The sequence below is a fragment of the Pan paniscus genome, chromosome 4 (assembly GCF_029289425.2).
Source record: "Pan paniscus chromosome 4, NHGRI_mPanPan1-v2.0_pri, whole genome shotgun sequence".
Lineage (NCBI taxonomy): Eukaryota > Metazoa > Chordata > Mammalia > Primates > Hominidae > Pan > Pan paniscus.
The window spans coordinates 37,525,747-37,548,033 of record NC_073253.2 but is presented as its reverse complement, the minus strand read 5'-3'; the positions used below and the strand labels follow the sequence as shown (position 1 = coordinate 37,548,033).

General features: G+C 40.9%; 1 protein-coding gene across 1 annotated transcript in view; it reads right to left on the bottom strand.

Annotated features, from left to right (window-relative positions):
* TBCA (tubulin folding cofactor A) overlaps positions 1-20,513 on the bottom strand; it is an 84,390-nt gene extending 63,877 nt beyond the window's left edge. The window contains exon 1 of the mRNA XM_003812640.6: positions 20,351-20,513. Coding sequence (XP_003812688.1) covers positions 20,351-20,403 — 53 coding nt within the window. The 5' untranslated portion in view covers positions 20,404-20,513. The remainder of the gene's footprint in view (positions 1-20,350) is intronic.
* Positions 20,514-22,287: the final 1,774 nt, after the last annotated feature.

The following is a 22,287-nucleotide window of genomic DNA, read 5'->3' as shown; positions in this document are numbered from 1 at the left end:
GCCTGGGCACAGAGCGAGACTCCATCTCAAAAAATAAATAAAAATTTTAAATAATAAATAAATAAAATGTGCACAAGAACAGACCTAATATGTAACTAGCTGGAGTATTAGAAAACCTGGCATGCTCTTCCATTTATATAACCATTTGCAACTAGAGGCACCATAAAACCAAATAGGGGCCAGGTGCGGGGGCTCACACCTGTAATCCCAGCACTTTGGGAGGCCAAGGAGGGCAGATCACCTGAAGTTCGGAATTTGAGACTAGCCTAACCAACATGGAAAAACCCTGTCTCTACTAAGAATACAAAATTAGCTAGAAGTGGTGGCGCATGCCTGTAATCCCAGCTACTCGGGAGGCTGAGGCGGGAGGACAGCTCGAACCCGGGAGGCGGAGGTTGCGGTGAGCAGTGATGGCACCATTTGCATTCCAGCTGGGGCAACAAGAGCGAAACTCTATCTCAAACAACAACAACAACAAAAAACACAAATGGGTTGCCCAAGGGGGGTCGTTCTCCTTGTTTTTCCTCATTATTTGATGATTTGTTTGTCACATTTTTTTAAAAGGAGGAACCAGACCGTGGCCTAGGATTTCGTGTAGTGGCTCCAAGTGTGCTGATTGTGGGGAGGACTCAACAGTGTGTCACCATGGAGTCATTTCCACCTTCCTACGTCTCAATTTTTCTCTCCAGAGGTCTAGCACCTTCCAGAGGGCTCAAAGTGCAGAGTGACCAGCTCCTATATGCATTTCCTAGACAAGCCTTTTTAAACTAATTGTGTTGGGAGTTCCCTGTAGGGCTGCTGCACAAGTCACAAGGGGTAAACCCCCCAGACACTCCCATTGGGCTCCCGGTCACTCAGAGGCACCTTCTGGTTGGGAGGAGCACAATGACCTTTATCTTCAGAGCTGAGGAAACACAATCTCTCATTTATCTATGAAAATGACTTTTCAGTTTCTCAGGTGAATGTGCAGACAAGCCAATGGAGATTAATTTTGGGAGGAAAGGCAATGAAGACTTTAGAATCTTCTAAAGAATCTTGCCCGCTAGAATTAGCATCCTAAAGAACAACTTCCTAAGAGGAAAAAAAAAAAACAGCTAGGACTGCTTCCTATAAATTGTCCTCAGCCACCCTTAACTTTGTAGTTCTCATCCACCATTACACACACCAAGGTCAAATCCTTTCACTGTACAGGGTAGTCTCTGGAACCCCCAAAAGCCAAAGAGATCAGGTAATGCAATATGGGAAAGCAGAGCGTTAGACCTAAGAAGAATCTGCCCATGACCCTTGAAACTCCACAAACAGAACACCCCAAAAACAGGTGAATGCACCTTTGTTGTGAGTTCTTTAAGAGTTCGAGTCATTAAAAGCCTTCTCTAGACCTTTTCTTGGTACCAAAGATGGCAAAAGGGGTAAGGAGCAATAGAGTGTAAGAAAAGTAATGAAAGAACAATTTTTTTTTTAAAGACAGGAAACAAATACAGAAACCAAGTGCTTGGTTTTATTCTGGTTTTCTTTTTGCAAGTGTAAGGAATTTTAGCCAATTCAGAGGCTTTGTTCCCCATAATTTGGAATTCTCATTCAGATCTGACCATGTCAGGTAGAGTTGGTCAAATCTGATGGGACAAAGACCAGAACAACAACAACAAAAAAAAATCCAACAATATGATTACAGAGTGCTCTAATGGTAAGCAGAAATTAAGGCCAGCTGGTTGTTCATCTTAACTTTAGCCCAGAAAAAAACCCCAATTCAGCTACTTGCCTAGGAACGGGACCCCAGCTAAAGACTGCTCTCTAGCATCCTAGAGGCAGGAAAAAAACTCAAGCTCGCCTTTCCTGTTGGAAGTGAGCTGAAACTTCAGAAAGGAGTTAGTTACCTGCCTTCCACCATCATGGAAGCAGGAAAACTTGCCTTCCTTGTTGGAAGCAAGTAAAATTCCAGAAAAGGAGTTGTACAGCAACAACAACAACAAAAAACAACTTTAGATCTCAACCAAATTTTGGGACATCAGGGATTCTCTGGAGGCAGGGGTTCCTAGGCCTCAGCCAATTGTCCTATTGGTTTGAGCCATAAAGATAGCCCAAGCTGGTACCAAGCACCAATAGATTTGTCAAAGGTCAGAGCCACCTCCACTCAGAATCCCTCCCGTGGTTACCAAACATGAATTCAAAATATCTGAGACCAGTCTCAGTCAATTTGGAAAGTTTATTTTGCCTAGGTTAAGGATGTACCCGTGACACAGCCTCAGGAGGTCCTGATGACATGTGCCCAAGGTGGCTGGAGTACAGTTTGCTTTTATATATTTTAGAGAGATACAAGGTCAAGGGTAGAAGGTATCTGAGTCTCATGGCACCAAATATGTTAGGGGTGGCAAATCTGTACGAGTCTGCAGCAATCTCAATTCTTGCCTCCTCAGAAGAAAGAATTCGACTGAGGGGTATAAGGTAGAAAAAGAGAATGAGGCAAGTTTCAGATCAGGAGCAGAAGTTTATTAAAAAGCTTTAGAACAGGAAAGGAAAGTACACTTGGAAGAGACCTGAGAGGGTAACCTAAAGTACAAGTGTGGCGTTTGACCTTTTGATTTGGGGTTTTATATGTTGGCATGAGGGAAGAGAGGGACCCTCTCATATTGTTTTATACTCAGTACCTGTTTTAAGAAAAAAACAAGAAAGTGAAATCAAAGACAGGCGGCCTGGCGCCAGGCCCAAAACCAGGCCTGGGCCTGCCTGGCCTAAACCTAGTAGTTAAAAATCAACTCACGACTTAGAACCCGATGTTATCCATAGATTCCAGGCATTGTATAGAAGAACATTTTGAAACTCCCTGTTCTGTTCTGTTTCACTCTGACCCCTGTCACATATCCCCTAGACTGCTTAATCAATCATGACCCTTTCATGTGAAATCTTTAGTGTTGTGAGCCCTTAAAAGGGACAGGAATTGCTCACTCGGAGAGCTCGGATTTTAGGACAGTAGCTTGCCGATGCTCCCAGCTGAATAAAGCCCTTCCTTCTACAACACGGTGTCTGAGAGGTTTTGTCCACGGCTCGTCCTGCTACAGGCATACTTCCAGGGTCTTGTGTCCCTTTCCCCATGACTCTTCACTTAGTGTGGGCTGCCTTCATGTGTAGTGCTCTCCTTACACTTGGGAGGTGAGCATGCACAGTGTGTTTAGGAAGTTGTATGTATGCCTGCCTGAGGCATTCTTCCTTTTTCCAGTGGAATGCCCCCAGAAGGTCATTCTCTGCCATTTTCTCTTAATGCACATGCCCGAGTTCACTCGCTCAATTCCTAACATTTTATTGGAGACTGACTGCCAATTTTAAGTATTATCTGTTTGGGAAATTGCTGCTCCCTGCTGTCTGTGATCAATTATCACTTTAGTGTGACAACCGGGGACCATCAGGAAACTGCTTCTCCCTGGCGCCAACTGCCAATTATCATTTTTAGAGAGGCAGTGGGATAACTGCCAAACCATCACCTGATGGTCACCTGACACTCCTGGTGGGTGGGTAGGTGGGAAACCCTTTCCTGCCCACCTCATGCCTGGCTATAGCTACCTACTGTAACAATAATATATCAGTCAATACATGTAAGATTTGCATTGGTTTGATCTGGAAGGGCAGGACAAATCAAAGAGTGGGGACGCTTCCAGGTCATAGGTAGATTTAAACATATTCTGATTGGTAATTGGTTGAGTTATTATCCGTAGAAAGGAACATCTGGGTTAAGATAAGGAGTTGTGGAGATCAAGGTTTTATCATGCAGATGAAGCCTCCAGGTAGCAGACTTCAGAGAAAATAGATTGTAATTGTTTCTTATCAGATTTAAGGTCTCTGTTGATGTTAATGCTGGAGGAGTATAATGAGGTATGTGCGACTCCTACTTCCCATAATGGTCTGAACCAATGTTTCAGGTTAAATTTTACAGTGCCCTGGCTGAGGAGGGAGTCCATTCAGATGGTTATGGGGGGCCTTTGAATTTTATTTTTGGTTTACGCATCAAAGCAAGAGATAAAAAATTTAAAGTAAGCATAAAACCAGGTTATTACACAATATAATCCAAGCATTTTCCAATTAAAGACTCAGTTATGCTGCAAAGATGCCTATTAATGTGAGGTGTTTAGGCATCTCAGTAGGCATTTTCCATAGGAAAAATGTTACACTTGGTGTTAAACTTCAGAAGCATCCCACAAAAGCCTATTTAATGTATTTCAATGGGCATGAAACATGATTCACAGAATACTATGTATACTTTGTATAAGTATGTATACTTATACAATATACTTATAAGTATGCATAATTAGTAAAAATTCAGAATTCCAACTTAGATGCCAAGAAGGCCTGCTAATTCATTACAGTCCTTGCCATTGAAGTGGTGACTATTCTACCTCCTAAGAGCTAAGATGAGAAACTAGAACAGAAGCAATGTCAGAGTTTGAGAATAAATGACTGGGATTCCAAGGCAAAATAGGTTTATCTGCCCTTTTTCTTCTTCTCCCTTTTATCCTCCTTAATCAGAGAACAGCACTGAACTGGACAAGAGTTGAGAGAAGAGGGGAGAGTTGAAGAAAAGACAGCATTTGATTCTCTTTCCTACTTCTAACACAGAGGATCAGTCCTCAATAGGACACTGAAATGGAGGGAAACTGAAAGGCTAAAGCTGAACCTAAAGCAACAGCAGAATTTAGAAGACATAGGAGGGAAGGAAGTAAATCCCTAGCCAGTTTAGTAAGGAAAAAAATCACTCTTTATGTTATACATAGGTATACATAAATTAGGAATTTGAGTAATTATTTCAATTAATACTCTACGGCCCTCCCTTCCTTCCTCCTTTTTCCTTTCCTTTCCTCTCCTTTCTTTCTTTCGACAGTCTCCCTCTGTTGCCAAGGCTGGACTGTACTGCCGTGATCTCGGCTCGCTGCAACCTCCCGGCCTCGGGCTCCCATGATTCTCCTGCCTCGGCCTGCCGAGTGCCTAGGATTGCAGGCACGCGCCACCACGCCTGACTGGTTTTTGTATTTTTGGTGGAAACGGGGTTTCGCCGTGTTGGCCGGGCTGGTCTCCAGCTCCTGACCTCTAGTGATCCGCCCGCCTCGGGCTCCCGAGGTGCTGGGATTGCAGACGGAGTCTCGCTCACTCAATGCTCAATGTTGCCCAGGCTGGAGTGCAGTGGCATGATCTCAGCTCGCTACAACCTCCACCTCCCAGCCGCCTGCCTTGGCCTCCCAAAGTGCTAAGATTACAGCCTCTGCCGGGCTGCCACCCCGTCTAGGAAGTAAGAAGCGTCTCTGCCTGGCCACCCATCGTCTGGGATGTGAGGAGCCCCTCTGCCTGGCTGCCCCGTCTGGGAAGGGAGGAGCGCTTCTGCCCGGCCGCCCCGTCTGGGAAGTGAGGAGCGCCTCTGCCTGGCCGCCCCGTCTGGGAAGTGAGGAGCGCCTCTGCCCGGCCGCCACCCCGTCTGGGAAGTGAGGAGTGCCTCTGCCCGGCCGCCCCATCTGGGAAGTGAGGAGCGCCTCTGCCCGGCCACTGTGCAATCCTCCAAGTGTGAAGTGACAGCCTTTCTGCAGGTGTACCCAACAGCTCCGAAGAGACAGCGACCATCGAGAACGGCCATGATGATGATGGTGGTTTTGTCGAAAAGAAAAGGGGGAAATGTGGGGAAAAGAAAGAGAGATCAGATTGTTACCGTGTCTGTGTAGAAAGAAGTAGACATAGGAGACTCCATTTTGTTCTGTACTAAGAAAAATTCTTCTGCCTTGGGATGCTGTTAATCTATAACCTTACCCCCAACCCCGTGCTCTCTGAAACATGTGCTGTGTCAACTCAGGGTTAAATGGATTAAGGGCGGTGCAAGATATGCTTTGTTAAACAGATGCTTGAAGGCAGCATGCTCCTTAAGAGTCATCACCACTCCCTAATCTCAAGTACCCAGGGACACAAACACTGCGGAAGGCCACAGGGACCTCTGCCTAGGAAAACCAGAGAACTTTGTTCACGTGTTTATCTGCTGACCTTCTCTCCACTATTATCCTATGACCCTGCCACATCCCCCTCTCCGAGAAACACCCAAGAATGATCAATAAATACTTAAAAAAAAAAAATACTCTAATGCAAGTAACACGTTTTCAATTCAGGGAATTTAATAACTTTTTTTTTTTTTTTTTTGGCTAGTGTAACTAAAATGCAGGGAGGACCTGCTTGAAGGCTGGCTGATCCAGCCGTCCAACAGATGTTTCCATCAAGGACTTTGTTTTTGTCTCTTCACTCTGCTATTTATAATACAAGCTACCTCCCAAGGCCAGATGCTCTAGTGCTAAAAGAAGACTGCAGCCACAATCAGAGTTACATGGGAAAGTTTAATACTTCTGTCTCAGAATTCTAAGCAAGAGTTCTGAAATTTACCCTGTTTAGATTAGTCTAAATCACATGACCACACAGAATCAGTTTCTGTGGCCAGGAAAACGGAATGCCTTTAATAAGTCTAATAGGCCCCCACCAAAGCTGCTGTAGGTGAGGCACTCTCCTTCAAAGAACACAGGCTATGTGCATGTGGGGAAGGACAGTAGATACTGGAATGAAAATACAGGTAGTTATCATGAAAAGAAAAATTACTGTGGAAGTAGCCAGAGTGTTCACTAGATGTTTGCAATGAAGACAGTCATCACCAAATACTATATACCATATTGCCCATATAAAAGAAATGTATTAGAATTATTCTATTTATAAACAAAAGACAAAGTTGTCTCCCAAGACTAATTCTACTTAATGTAATACTAAAAATGCTAGCATAGTTTTAAAAGATTAATACGTAGAAAATGAAAATATCAATTTTAAGGTCTACTTATTTTCTTTTTTAAGAAAGTAGTACTTTTTAATTGTGGTAGTAGTGCTGAGGACAAGCAGAGAAGATGAGGGGTATAATCTGCCAGGTTTTTAAATCTATGGCATTGGCAATTATAAACCACACGGTATTGGGTTAAAAACATTATCAACAAATAATTCAATCTTTCTTTAGAAATGCTATGCCAAACTTAAGAATTCAAGGTACCATAAGTCTAATTAACAATAATGAAAAGAACCACTCAAAAAGTATTATTATTGGCATTCTTTGGCTTCAGCTCCTGAAAAACAGAGCACCAAGAGGGTTTTCAGGACCCAGTATACAAACCACTATCTATAGGCCTCCCCTCACTCTCCACACACCCTTAACTAAGTGCACAGTCCTGGAAACAGGTAGGGCTGAAAGTCTCCCCTCTCCACCAGGGAAAAACTCTGGGTTGTCTAAGGTATATACGTACATCATTCTATACAAGGCAGAAGAAGATGATTAAGTGAGTGAGTGTGGGTCTGGAGCCTCACACCCTTTTTTTTTCTTTTGCTATTTATCTTGGAGACGCTTGTTTAAAAAGACAAGCGGCCGGGCGCGGTGGCTCACGCCTGTAATCCCAGCACTTTGGGAGGCCGAGGCAGGCGGATCATGAGGTCAGGAGATCGAGACCATCCTGGATAACACGGTGAAACCCCGTCTCTACTAAAAATACAAAAAAATTAGCCGGGCGTGATGGCGGGCGCCTGTAGTCCCAGCTACGCGGGAGGCTGAGGCAGGAGAATGGCGTGAACCCGGGAGGCGGAGCTTGCAGTGAGTCGAGATTGCGCCACTGCACTCCTGCCTGGGCGACAGAGCAAGACTCCGTCTCAAAAAAAAATAAATAAATAAAACAAACAAATAAATAAATAAAAAGACAAGCAAAACAATTTTTTTCCAAAATGAAAACTAAACAAAGACAGTATAATGGAGTAAAATTAAGAAGTCTATCAAGCATTGGAGAGGATGTGGGTCAATGAAAGGAATTCCCACATAATGCAGTTGGGAACATAAAAGGGTACAATCCCTTTGGAAGTCTGGCATTGCAAGCGACTAAATGTTTGTGTGCCCATCCCTTCCTCCCAACCCCAATGCCCCAATTCATATATCTTAACGTTCAATGTAACGCTATTAGGAGATGGGGTCTTTGGAAGGTAATGAAATCAAGAGGGTGGAGCCCTCATGAATGAGATTAGTGCCTTTGTAAAAGAGACCTCAGAGAGCTCTCCAGATCTCTTCCCACCACTCGAGGATACAATGAGAAGACAGCAGTCCTCAACCCAAAGAGAGCCCTCACCAGAATGTGACCATGCTAGCACCCTAAATCTCAGACTTCCAGCCTCCAGAACTTGAGAAATAAATTCTATCATTTATAAGCCACCCAGTCTATGGTATGTTGTTAGGGCAGCTTGAACTAAGATACGCATCTTACAAGATGAATATTCACATACTTATGACCAAACGATTTCATTCCTGGGTATATACCCAAGAAAAACCCTCAGACATAATTAACAGAGACATGAACAAGAATGTACATAGAAACACAGTTAATAAGTGAAACAATCCAAATGCTCATCAATAAGAGGAATGGATAAATTGCGGTATTATCAAACAATGGAGTATTACACAACCATCAAAAAAATGTACTGCACCTAAGAGTAAAAATTTAGGGCTGAATCCTATCAACATAGGTGAAAAATGGTAAGTCCCAGAAAATGCCCTTCTTATAAAGTAAAAAATAACCAAAAGTAAATGACACGTTTTAGCAATACACAAATAAAATTATATTTTAAAAGGTAATAATAAACACAAGATTAAAAATAGTAGTTACATCAGGTGGGGGTAATAGCACAAAATTAGATGTTATTACCACTGTTTCACTTCTTGTGCTAGGTGATGGACTCATGTTATTAATACACTATTTGAAAGTAATAAATACAGGCATACAGCAAACAAATGAGGGCTGTGCATGGACCAATAATGAGTATGTGGCATAAATCAAGGATTAAGATTAATTCAATTCTATACAACCAGTAACCAAAGAAAGAAAATACTATTGGGGTAACTAATTTGGATTCATTCCTTACAGCACACTTAAGTCTCCCATCTTTATTTTTAACTCGTTCACCTCTTTAAAAAGTTTATAGCAATATTCAGAAAAAAACTAATTTATAGAAAATTTCAGTGTGATTCGATGAAGCAAGTATATATTTGGGGAAATGTTTTCCTAAAGGTATCTTTAAAAATACTTTTAGCACTTGAAGGATTAAATCTCAACCAATGGTAAAATATGTATGTGAAACACTTTATTCACCAATAATATAGAGTATTACAGTGCTTTCTTATCTTCTGTTAGAATTAACCAAAAACAACTCAAAACTCTGTCTCCTTTTTCCACATAACCCAAAAGTCATTGCTAGCCATCCCAATATAAATTCTCCATTCCAAACAAGAAAACATCTTGCTTGATGTGATCTGAATCTGGACTCTACCCAAGGATCTTTGTTTATGTGAATTATCTCTATTAATATTTACTGTATTAGAAATTAAAATAAAATTTTTAAATATTTAGTTAGAAAAATTTTAAATATATTTGTTAATTTACTTAAAAATAACAAAATCAATGTACAATGTTAGCAAAAATAACCTATTTTGCGAAAAATAATCTTACTTTCCAAAACAAAACAAAAAATAGAAAAAGGGCACTATTTTACATTTTTGCAAATCTTTATGTCTGGAAGAGAAGCAGCTGGATTCTCGTATCTGCTTCTACATTCAATCGGTTGCAGTATCAAACATCACATAGCCCCTGAAAAACTCCACTGTACAATTGTGAGCAAGTGAAAGTGAAAAAGGCAAATGTCTTAGTTACTGTAAAACTAATTTCTACTTTGCAGAACCCCTGAATGGGTGTTAGGGACCCCAAGGGGTTCCTAGACCATACTTTGGAAGCTATCAGCCTAGTAAATAGAACAAATAGCTTAATGTATTTTTAGTACTATCATAGTGAAAACTACAAAGTTCTCTGGGAACACAGAAAAGGGGGCACTAACATTGGACATAGCCAGGAAACTCTCATAGAGATGGTGACACCTGAAGCCCAAGTCCTTACATGAAGTCCTTCTAAGATCTGTACCCTCTCCCTCCTACTTTTCTGAATCTCCTACCCCTTTTCCTCTCTTTCACTTGGTTGCTGCTCCTCAAACACGCCAATCTTACTCCCTTTTTCAAGTCTTTGAATTTGCTGTTTCTTCTGTCTGAATGACTCTTCCCCCATGTATCTCATGGCTGCTCTTGGCCACACCTGGCCATCCTTATAGCTGAGAAGAGATATACTTCCACACACCTGAAATCCATTCTGGGTCTACTCTTTGACAAGTTCTGCCTTACGCTAACCATTACATATGTGTTCTAGGGGCCATATATAACAATGTACATTGTAGCACCATTTGTACAAGTGAAAAACTAGGGCCAAAAAAAAAAAAAAAAAAAAGAAAACTAAACTACATATCCATTAAAATGAGAATAAAAACATACATTCGTACATTCATACTTGAAGTTCTAGGAATAAATCCTCATATACATGTATACTGCATAACTTAACAATGTACAAATTCCTTAAGGACTGGGACCAAACCTTTGCTCTTTTGTTTCCCTGAAATACCACCTACTCCCCACGAGATTTCGACATACCTATGTCCCTACTATTTTTCTTAAGTTGCAAAATAATAATAATAACCTGGAGTGGATTAGTCTATGTAACTTAGCAGGCAGTTAAACACACAAACACAGACCCCTCTATTAAACTAGAATTTAAGAATCTATTCTAGTTAATTCTAGGTAAACTACAAAAACTTTTTGACAGAACTGTAATAATTTTTAAATTTTCCACAATAGACTAGTCTCTTCCTAGTTTAAAAAATGTAAAATTGTTGCTTTTAAACAAATCCTTGATATATTTTCATATCTTTTATATCTCTAATAAAATAAAAATACTATCCTGAAAAATGTTTATTTGAGGGTGGTTATTACTTAACAGCGGTTGTTTCTCTTTTTTCTCCATTTCTAAGTCTCTCACTTTTATTTATAAAGCAAACTTTTATTTCCAGTCTCTTGATGTGTTCCCCCTCATAAACCCTTTTCTGGTTTCCTCCAGTCCTTAACTCAATTGACAAATATCTATTAAGTGTCTATTTGTTGAAAAACAATTCTGTGAAAAGCAATGATATATCAGGCACCATCCCTTTGGTCCTGAAAAGACGTGAAGAACTGTTTGGCCTTAAGAAAATCTTTGTATACTTTGATATAGTGCAGTGTCTTCAGAACTTAACATTCTAGATTTGGAAATCAAAATTATAATACTATACTAGTAATGTAAGTTCAAATACACTTCAGTAGACTTGGAGGTCTTCAAAAATTTCATAGAGTACAAATGTATTTCAGGCAACAAATGATTTATTAAAATCATGACATTAGTATTATTCAGAAGCTGAGGAACATTTAATGAAAAAGCTGATGCCTACTTGCTCCAACATACTTTATAGACAAACCGAGTTAGAATACACACATGCACACACACACACAGAACTCCGTAACTTACTTGTGGAAGTGAAAGGATCTCAACAACAACAGAGAACTCAGTTAAAAACCATTAAGAAGGATTTGGATATAACTATAATCTAGCACTAGAATTGTAAGAATGTCTTGTAATCATTGTGTGAATCATTTATAGATTTTGAAATTAGGGTTCTCCAAAACTCACTTGTCTACTCTTCCCCACAATAAACTTAATGATAGTCCAATAAAAAAGCAAAACTGGCCTTGCCACATTTTTTGCTGGGGCTTGGGGGTAGGGAATCACTGCTTCAGCAATGGTCACAAAAAGATGATCATTACAAAGTCTTAGAAATTACTCAAGAACACAAGGTTCATACTCTTCCTTTCTCCCTCCACAGACAATCAGTGAACAGAACAAGCAACTAAAACACAAGCTTTTATCACAATTTAAATCAAAGCCAAGTTCCAGGGTCTCTCCTGGGGATCAGTAACCATTCATCCTTAAGTCCTCATCCACACTGTTGATAATCTACAGAAAAGTAATAAAGACGCTGCTGCTATGGTTTGAATGTTCGTATCCCTCCAAAATTCACACTGAAACTTTATTTCCAATGCTACAGTATTAAGAGATGGGGCCTTTAGGTGATTAGGTAATGAGGTCTCCTCCCTTGTGAATGGGATTAAGGCCCTTATAAAAGAGGCTTCACACAGCTCTGGGCCCTTTAATGCTCTTATGCCATGTGAAGACACAGTGTTCAGCACACCATCCTGGAAGCAAGAGACCAGGCCCTCACCAGATACTTGCTGGCCTCTTCATCTTGGACTTCCCAGCCTCTGGAACTATAAGCAATAAATTTCTCTTATTTATAAATTACCCAGTCTCAGGTATTTTTTTATAGCAGCACAAATGAACGAAGATAGGTGTTAATGATAATAATGAGAGCAGTTAGCATTTATTGAACATTTACTACATATCAGGCATTTGGGCTAAGTGCTTTACGTGATTACCTTATTTAATTATCCTAACAATACAAAAAAAACAGGTACTTTCATTAACCCCATGTTCCGGCTAAGAAAACTGGGGCTTTTAAAGGCTAAGTAACTTTCCCAGGGTCACATATGTAATAACGTGCAGTAAGTGGAGCCTGGGAGCCCATCTATTTAACTCTCACTGCAAGAATAAGTAACTATTCTGCAATTACTATATTGCAAGAATATAGTAACTATTATACTGTAATATAGTAATTGATTCAGTGGCTCTCTACTGCTTATCCGATCAGGTTCAAAATCCTTATAAAAGAAGATTTCATTCCTTCATCTGTTCATTGCAAAGACTTTTACTGAGTATAATGTGCCAACACCATACCAGGTGATTCAAAGACAGTAAGATGTAGGTCCTGAGTGAGGCTGCTAAATGAGTGATCTTTAGTTAGACCTATGACAAGTTATTAAGAAAAAAATCAGTTCTATTTGGACACAACAACATCACAATAGAACATTATTATATTCTTTTATAAAGGTATTACTGGATGTAGAATACTGGAATAGACATCACACATCTAAGCATTTACTGTCTTAAGAGTTTTAGACTGCCATTATTAATAAAATTTTCCAACCTTGCTTACTACAGATTTTCAAAATTTCCAACCAAACAAAAAAATGCAATGAAAAAACAAAACACCCATACACATACAGGGCCAAAGATCTTTCATCTCCACATTCAACCTGGAGAATAAAATACCTTGTGTTGGGAAAACTGTGATGATGAGTGGCCTTAGCCTTCTCCCTCTCCAGCTTGAAGAGACATCTGGTTGCCTGCTATATTGCTCCTAAGAGTAACTACTTGCCAAGTAGTTAACAGAATGTGGTGAAGAGCTGACCACCTGCAATCCATTTTGACATGGCCTCTGACCACCACTTTGGAGAACTGAATACATTACACAAATTCCTAAAGGAACTAGCTAAATTTCAAAGTAGGAAGGTAGCCATCTGGCTGAACTTAGCAATGGGGTACAGTGCAAAAGAGGATAAAAGAAAACAAAGCTAGCAAATCTTACAGGAATAATTTACAGGACTATTTTCTTAACCTATCCCAGATACAGTCCACCATACTTCTATGCATCATTGTTTTAAATATAAGTATATAAACAGCTAAAGCTAATGGGGGGAAACTTTACGTCTACTTAAGTATATGTGTCATTTGCATTCTTCACTTTTTATATCAGTATAATATATATTGAACTAATAGTGGAGATTTTACATACCTTTTATGTTGTCTTCATGCCTGCTATACATAGCATATACACCATACACAGTTGTATATAGGATGTAGATATAAACAAACTTCGGAAGATGCCACAGTTTGGGAACAATGCTTGCTTTATTAAAAAAAAAAAATCAATACAATTTCCCCACAGGTTCATGATGTAAAATTCTATAATCAAGGCTTGTAGATTTGTAATTATGGTATGTCAGCTACATTTAAACAAGAGTGTTAAAAGATTGTTAAAGTTAAACTAACAAAATTGCAGTGTGAATTGTCCTAGTCTCATTCTAATCTACTGGTGTCACTTTCATTTAATCAGAGGAAAACTATGGGCCAATGTCAGTGCTATTTCCAATGTCCTAACATTCTTTGTTCACATTGGATTTTAAGCCATTACCAATCCAAAATGGTTATAAAAAGATATATTTAAGAAAGTATTTTTAATCAATTCATTCACTCACCAGTGAACTAGTTTAACAGGCTTTATTGAAAGCTAGCTTTAAAGTTAAATAACCTTTTATGTTAAATGATTGTGAGTGTTTTTTACTTGCAGAAGAATTTCTTGAATTTATCACAAGTCTAATAAAAAACAAACTTTTTTATGAACACAAATCCCACTTGGAAACTTTTTTGGTGCATATAAGTCACTTAGCTGAAATACCACATTTAGAAAATATCAATTCTGCATTTTCTCCTACTTTAGTGAAAATTATTTTCTAAATCATTAATAATTTAAATATAGAACAAAAGCTACTCTGTCAAGGATTCATATTTACACCATGCACTTAAGTTTTAAATTAAGGTACAACATACAACTCACAGTTGTACTATCTGTAAATAGCCTCCAAATAAATCACAGAACACATAAAACAGAGCTATGTTAGCTAGTTACAGAAGAGGTGACCAATCATTCCAGTTTGCCTGGGACTTTCCCAGTTTTAGCAATGAAGTGTTCCACATCCTGGGAAACCCCTCAGTCTCAGGCAAACTGGGATAATTGATGCCACCTAGATATCCTCCCCCGCTCCAAAAAAAACAGAGTGTTCAACAGTTCTGTGCTGGGGGAAAAAACTGAGTATTATTTGGTAACTCTGCTAGAGCTGCCAGATTAGTCGTGACCCTGTCACAGATATCAATAGGTCTAGCAATCTGCTGGAAACATAGATCCAAATCTTAAAAAAAAAAAAAAACAAAGAGCCAGCTACACCCAAACCTGCCAACTAATACCCACTACCAGTGAGTCACATGTGAACAAAGGCTGCTGCTCAAAGAAACTTAGTATAATAACCCACCTAGGGCCAGGCATAGTGGCTCACGCCTATAATTCCAGCACTTTGGGAGGCCACGGCAGGTGGATCACCTGAGGTCAGGAGTTCAAGATCAGCCAGGCGAAACCCTGTCTCTACTAAAAAATACAAAAATTAGCCAGCCATGGTGGCGGACACCTGTAATCCCAGCTACTCAGGAGGCTGAGGCAGGGATGAACCCAGGAGGCAGAAGCTGCAGCGAGCCGAGATCACACCAGTCCGCTCCAGCCTGGGTGACACAGCGAGACTCTGACTCTGAAAAAATAAAAAATAAAAATAATATAATAACCCATCTAGCCTCTGTTACATACATTTCTCTAGTTTCACAGCAAGAATTAGTCCTCAGGGAAAAAAAAAAAGGATACATGTAACAAAATATCACAGGGTACCCTGTAAATATGTATGTGTCAACTAAAAATAACAACAATACTATTAAAATCTTGTTGCTGGAAGATATTTAAGGAGCCCTCAGAGTCAGAGGCTTAGCACCAATTCAGCCTCATTCTGTCCAACTCTCACCTTCTAAGCCATTCCTAGTATCTAGACTCTTTCTTTATTCCTAGTAATCTAACCTCTCTCTCTTGAAACTCACTTCCCAGAAATCAGATGCTTTGCCATTTACTGTACAAGGTAACAAAGTTTCTCTAGGAACAAGACACTCACCGTAAACCTCCGGCCTATTTTCCCAGGGCCTAAAAATACTGGCCCTGAAACTTGTTTCTACTTTATAATGTGGGCTGCTACCCATTAGGTCAACTCTGCCATTTTGCCAACATGCTGAAATGGCCGTCTTCCACGCATGGCTGGATCTCCTACACGCCAAATACCATCATCTACTTATTGCCTGTTTCCATATTCCCCTAACATTCAACCTGCCTGTCCACATTTCTTCCTCAGACCCACTATCAGGAACTTCTGAGTCACCTGAAGTGTTCCAGCAGGTCTAATCAGAAACTAAATTAATCCACCCTTTCTAGTACAGCCTACCCAAACTGAACTCTAGGACAAATACCTAGAATATAATTTCTAGTTGCTCTCAATTTCTAGAGAGAAAATTGAAGGATTTGGGGCATGAATAATGACTTTAAACCTCTTCTTCCAAATAAAGGTTGTGACTTCCGAAGATAAATGAGGCTATGGAAAATGAACATCTAACCAGAAAAAGAGTGTCAAGAACAGATTTAAAATAGTGTCGAGGATAGGTTTTTAAACCATTGATTAAAAAAAAAAAAAGAAAAGAATAGAATCCCTTTCACAAAAGCAAGAACATGTCTGAATCATGAATTAAGATATCTTTGAAACTAAATTTGGAGAGAGGAGGAAAAAAGCATACCCTTTAGACCCTTTTTATCATGAAAAATGTTCAACTTATGTACAGAAAAATATAATGAAGCCCCATGATCATTCAGCCCCAACAATTAGTAATATGTTACCATTGCTGCCTCATCTATTTTTTACTTTGCTGAGGTAAAATATAGATTTTTAAAAATAGGTTGCAGGGTTTAAAACCTAGATGACGGGTCGATAGGTGCAGCATATCACCATGGCACATGTGTACCTATATAACAAAACTGCACGTTCAGCACATGTATCCCAGAACTTAAAGTAAAATAAAAATAAATAATAAGAAAATAAAAATAGGATACTAAGGTAGAAGATGGAAAGAGTCATAGCAAAATAATTTTCAGGTGAAAAATAACAAGAGACAATAGGGGACAATATTTATGGAGTTAGATGGTGATATACCAAGGCAAAATGTGAGTAACAAGCAGCTAAAACAGAAAGTTTAGGGGTTTTTCTTTAATTGCATTTTAATACATAAGTGGGAAGCTATACCCCAAAATGTCAACAGAAAAGTCATTTTAAAATGTATGGGAGACACTTCCATTAATTTATAAGCAATTTGAGATAATAGTAAACTATCACCAAGTTTCATAAAATGATAAATTTATTTCTAAGCAGTTTACATAAGCATTGAAAACTTCTGAAAAGTCAAAAACTTAGTTTATAATAATCTCAATGACTATTTTCTCTAGAATATGTATTGTCAGCATATAACTACTTGAACTAAGTAATTTTATAAACTAGTAGAGATCACTGGAATGAGAAATGTCAAGGTCATATAAGTAAAAGAATGGGAAACTACCATTAGAAGTCATTTCTCATGACTTTCATTCTACAGCACTCTGCAACACACCCTGACAGTTCTGCCAAATATACTGACTAAAATGACATAACCCAAGCAAGTCTGGTAAAAGTGAACCAGTCTGGTAAAAGTCTGGTAAAAAGAACTCTGAGCTGAGGGACAGGATGGATTATTTATATTTTCAAATATACATCTCAATTCCCTTCCTATTACAAATTTTAAAAATACTCTTTACGGGAGCACTGTAGCTTCAAGGAGAAAGTTGTAGATTTGAAACCTTGGTCCTTTTCCTTGCATTGCCACTAACTAGTAGTGTGACTTTAGACAAGTTTTTTTTTCTTTTTTTAACTTCATTAAACCTCAGTTTCTCATATGTAAAATGAGAATCCAAACAGTATTATTAACATTTACTACCCACTTGCTATTTGCCACATACTGTATTAAACAGCATAGCAGGCAGTTCTTGCAACAACTGCTTGAGTTGGGTGCTTGCTCTATTTTACAAATAAGGTAAAAGAGGCACAGCACAATGTAATATATTCCACAACATAGAATAAAGGGCAGAATCAAGATCTGAACCCAAGCAGTCTCACTTCGCAAATGGCTGTGCATTTAACTCCTACTCACATGGTCTCCTTATTGCCTTGGCAATAAAGCTTCCCGGGAAGCACAGTGGGATGCTGTGCTAAAACTCAGAAGCATTATCTTAAAAAGTGAATTTACTCTCCCTTTTGCCTGGTCCTTCCTCTGGTGGAAATATCAATAAACAAAGGAAAGGTGGGCGAACAGGAAGAAGCCAGTTGGTTTCTTTAGTAGACATTGCTACAACAAAATAACTTGCTTCTTCAGAAGCCTGTTTATCTTTTCTCTTGTAATACTTCATCAAAAAGTTTGCTCTTCTTGGGTCTGAACAATAAAGTTCTAATGAACACTGAAGGGTCTACCAGCACTCAGGAATGCAAACTAAAAACAAAATTCTAAGCTCCAAAACCGTCTGAATGGACCCCTCCTCTCAACTAAGGGCATTCTAAAGTAATTCAGGCCATGATGGGAAGAGGGGCCTCTTCCCAGACATGTCTCATTACTCCTCCCTTTGGAACTCAGGAACAATTGAGCAGCATTAACATTAAAACAGATCTTAAGGCTCTTTGTAACAATAAGACACCAAATTCCAGCCTTACTCTAGTATGGCATCACAGGACAGATAGCGGGATCTGAAAGAAATAAAAGCATTTTACTCTAAAATATATTTCTTTACATATTTTGAATTGGCCCTGCAAAGATGTCTCTTAAGGGGAAAATCTATATTCTGTAGAGAACCCTCTTCCCTGTCCAGGTCTTTTTCCTGATCCACTAGAAAATTAACTAGGAGTCTGGGACCTTTTTAAGTCTGATAAGAAACATTTACAATCTATTCTCTCTGAAGCCTGCTACCTGGAGGCTTCATCTGCCTAATAAAAACCTTGATCTCCACAACCCCTTTATTTTAACCCAGACACACTCCCTTGTATTGATTCCAGGTCTTAAGATAAACTCTTTCAACGAACTGCCAACTGGAAAACCTCCTATAACTTGGAACTGTCCCCAGCCCCCTTTGGGTTGTCCTGCCTTTCCAGATCAAACCAATGTACATCGTACATGTATTGATTGATGTCTTCTGTCTCCCTAAAATGTATAAAACCAAGCTGTAGCCTGACCACCTCGGGCGCATGTCATCAGGACCTCCTGAGGCTGTCACAGGCATATCCTTAACCTTGGCAAAATAAACTTCTAAACTGATTGAGACCTGTCTCAGGTACTTTCTTGGTTTACAGGAATTTTAGCAAATTACAGGTCTGCACTACCCATGAGTTTGTGAAAGGAAAAATAAATCTCAGGACCCCAAAATCACTAAGCCAAAAAGAAAAGTCAAGCTGGGAATTGCATCAAGCAAACCTGCCTCTCATTTTATTCCTGAATAAGATAGCTACAAAGATTTAAAAAAAAAAAAAAAAAGCTACATACCTCCCTGACAATTTGCCCCCAAGGAAATTCCTTGTGGGCCTCAAGACCTTCACTCTAAAACAGTTATGTTGTATTTTACCCTGGCAATGTAAATTGATAGCTTATCTTCACAGGTATGGGACAAAGAACAGAACTCAAAGCCACCCCTCTACCCACCTGAGACAAATGCGTAACTGACTGCTTCCTCTGCCCTACTGTGTATGTAAAATCGCAGATTCATTTAGCCGACTAAGGCATAAGTGACTATTCTTCTATCCCTCTCTCACATGTAAATTGTGTATTAAGTGAAAAGCTGATCAAAGACTCAAAAGAATGCAACCATTTGTCTCTTATCTATGACCTGGATGCCCCCCATCCTTCTAGTTGTCCTGCCTTTCTGGAGGGAACCAAGGTACACCTTACCCATTGACTAATATCTGAGGTCTCCCTAAAACGTATTACACCAAGCTGTGCCCCAACCGCCTTGGGCACATGTCATCAGGACCTCCTGAGGCTGTGTCATGGGCACGTCCTTGGCAAAATAAACATTCCAAATTAAGACCTGTCTCAGATACTTCTGTTTCACAAGTTATTTAAATAGCATCTCACAGCCTTTGGGGCGAGCTTCGGGGAATCTGACTGGAGAAAGTGAGGCCACATAAGTTTGCTGAGTGTGCTGGAAGTTCAGGCCCAGTTCTCAAAGCCTGCCAGTCACGCCAGCCATGTTAGGTCACACGGCTCCACTACGGTCTTTTTTGACGAGGCCCAGATCCTCCGCATCCCCCTAAACTTCAGAGCCTGCTTTCAAGCCCATTTGAGAGCACAGCTGGGATCCCGCTTCCCCGGGCCAAGTTCAGCAAGGAGAGGCCGGCGCGCGCACACAGGAGGCACGGGATCAGGGCCCGGCCCGCCCTCCCGCCCTCGCAGGCCGCGGCCCACCACCTTCCCACCGCGGGCGGCGAGAATCCGGGCCACCGCCGACTCTCCCCGCAAATCAGAGCGGCCAGTGAGCGGAGAGGGACGGGAAGCGCCGTGCGAGGCTGGCGGGCTCGGGCGTCAGCGCGCCCCGCTGGGTCCCTGCCAGTCCCAGCCAACTGCGGAGCCCCGGGTGCGGCCTGGAGTTCGGAGCCCGCCTCGGGCCTCCTCGGGCCTGCGCTCCGCTCAGCCTCGCGGGCCGCCGCCATGAGGTGACGAAGAGGAGGTGCAGGGCGCCGCTCCCGGCTCCTTACCGCTTCACCACGCCGGTCTTGATCTTGATCTGTCTCACGCGAGGATCGGCCATGGTCCCTCGAGCGCCGCGAGAAGGAGGGGCGGAGAGCCGGGGTAACCGTGGAGGGCGACGCGCAGAGGCTGCGGCTATTTAGGCGTGGTCGCTGGCGCGCATGCGCAGGCTGCGCGGCCCGGCGTCCCCGCCACGCCCCGCGGGGCGGGTTTACTAGAGGGCGGTACCCTGCTCCCGCCAGTCCCTTTACCCCTCGTGCGCCCCTTTACCCGTAGTGAAACGTGCCCTCCTCCTCTCTCTCGGACTGCCCCTCTTTTTACTTCAGGCGCAAGTTACACTATCCCGGTCTCCACAGCCTGGGCCTTTGGGGAAACTAACGTCTCTTTGGGACGTTGCTTTGCGGGATTATCTGCTTAATGGACGGAGTGACCTAAAAAATGTATTAAGGGTATTTTCGATGTCATTATCTGGTGTCAGATGAGGCAAAGTGATGCATGTGTAGTGAAACAAACTGCCATCATGCACGTACTCAAGAAAATCCTTGCCCTTTACCTCAAATCCCTGCAAGAAGGTTTGTAGATAACGTGCCTTTCAAACGAAATGACTAATAGAACTTCTTCAGATGATCACCTATAGTGTATCCTAAATATTTAACTTACAAGAATGTGTGTCGCACACAAAAGCTTGGGCTTCCTGATCAGAAAAACCGGCTTACAATCGAGGTTCCACCCTTTAATAGCTAGACAATTAGCTAGACAACACTGATACGTATGCCGTTTAGCCTCGCAGCTGATCAGTCTGCAAAATGGAAATAATAATGTCCATTTTACAGATTAGGTATAAGGGTTAAAACACCTAGCTCATTGTCTGACGCATGGTAGATGCTGAACAACATTTGACTATTTTATATGTTCAAAAATATATTTGTTGCATAAAATGAGGCACATCTACAGTGAGCTCTAGCAGTCCCTTCCTAAGAGAATCTCCTGAGGAATACAGGGCAGAATCGCCCTTTTTAAAATTGCTTTTCTTTTTCTTTCTTTCTTTTTTTTTTTTTTTTTGAGACAGATTCTCACTCTGTCGTGCAGTGGCTTGATCTCGGCTCACTGCAACCTCCGCCTCCCGGGTTCAAGTGATTCTCCTGCCTCAGCCCCTAGAGTAGCTGGAATTATAGGCGCGTTCCACTATGCCTGGCTAATTTTTTTTTTTTTTTTTTTTTGTATTTTTAGTAGAAACGGGGTTTCACCACGTTGGCCAGGCTGGCTAGAACTCCTGACCTCAGGTGAGGCCCACCTCACCCTCCCAAAGTGCTGGGATTACAGTCATGAGCCACCGAGCCCACCCCCTTTTTAAAATTTCTTGGTACCATCCTTCAAAGACACCCATATGACTGTCTTTTTCCTTCCCTAGCCTGACTTACTCATTCTCACTTTCATGACTGGTCCTGGAATCCCCTTCATCCCGCCAGCCCAAGGCCCTTACTTTAAATCCAGGATCAAAACTGAGCAAAGTCTACCATGACTCACCCCACGTGTTCAATCTTCCCTGGATGCTTTGGAGTCACCCAGCAGTCATCATTATTTTTAGTATATTTCTTTTTTAAATTATTGTTTGGTCCTTCGTAAGGGTTTTGTTCAGCTTCGTAGTTATAAATCCTGGTTCATAAACGTGTTTAGAGGCAAGATTCTTGTCTTCCATAAATCTTCCTTCCCCAACCTCCTCCACCTGTGTTTTGTGCACAATGGGCACAGAATTCAATAAATATTTTTATTCTGCTGGCTGGTATACTGAAGTGCAATTCCAAGTCACACAGCAGCGCTGTGAAATACTGGAGGGAGGGGTAGATAAAACACAACAGCAAACTTACCAAAGCAAAATGACATGCACACACACACACAAACACACACACACACACACACACAAACAGCAGCTACAAGCCACAAA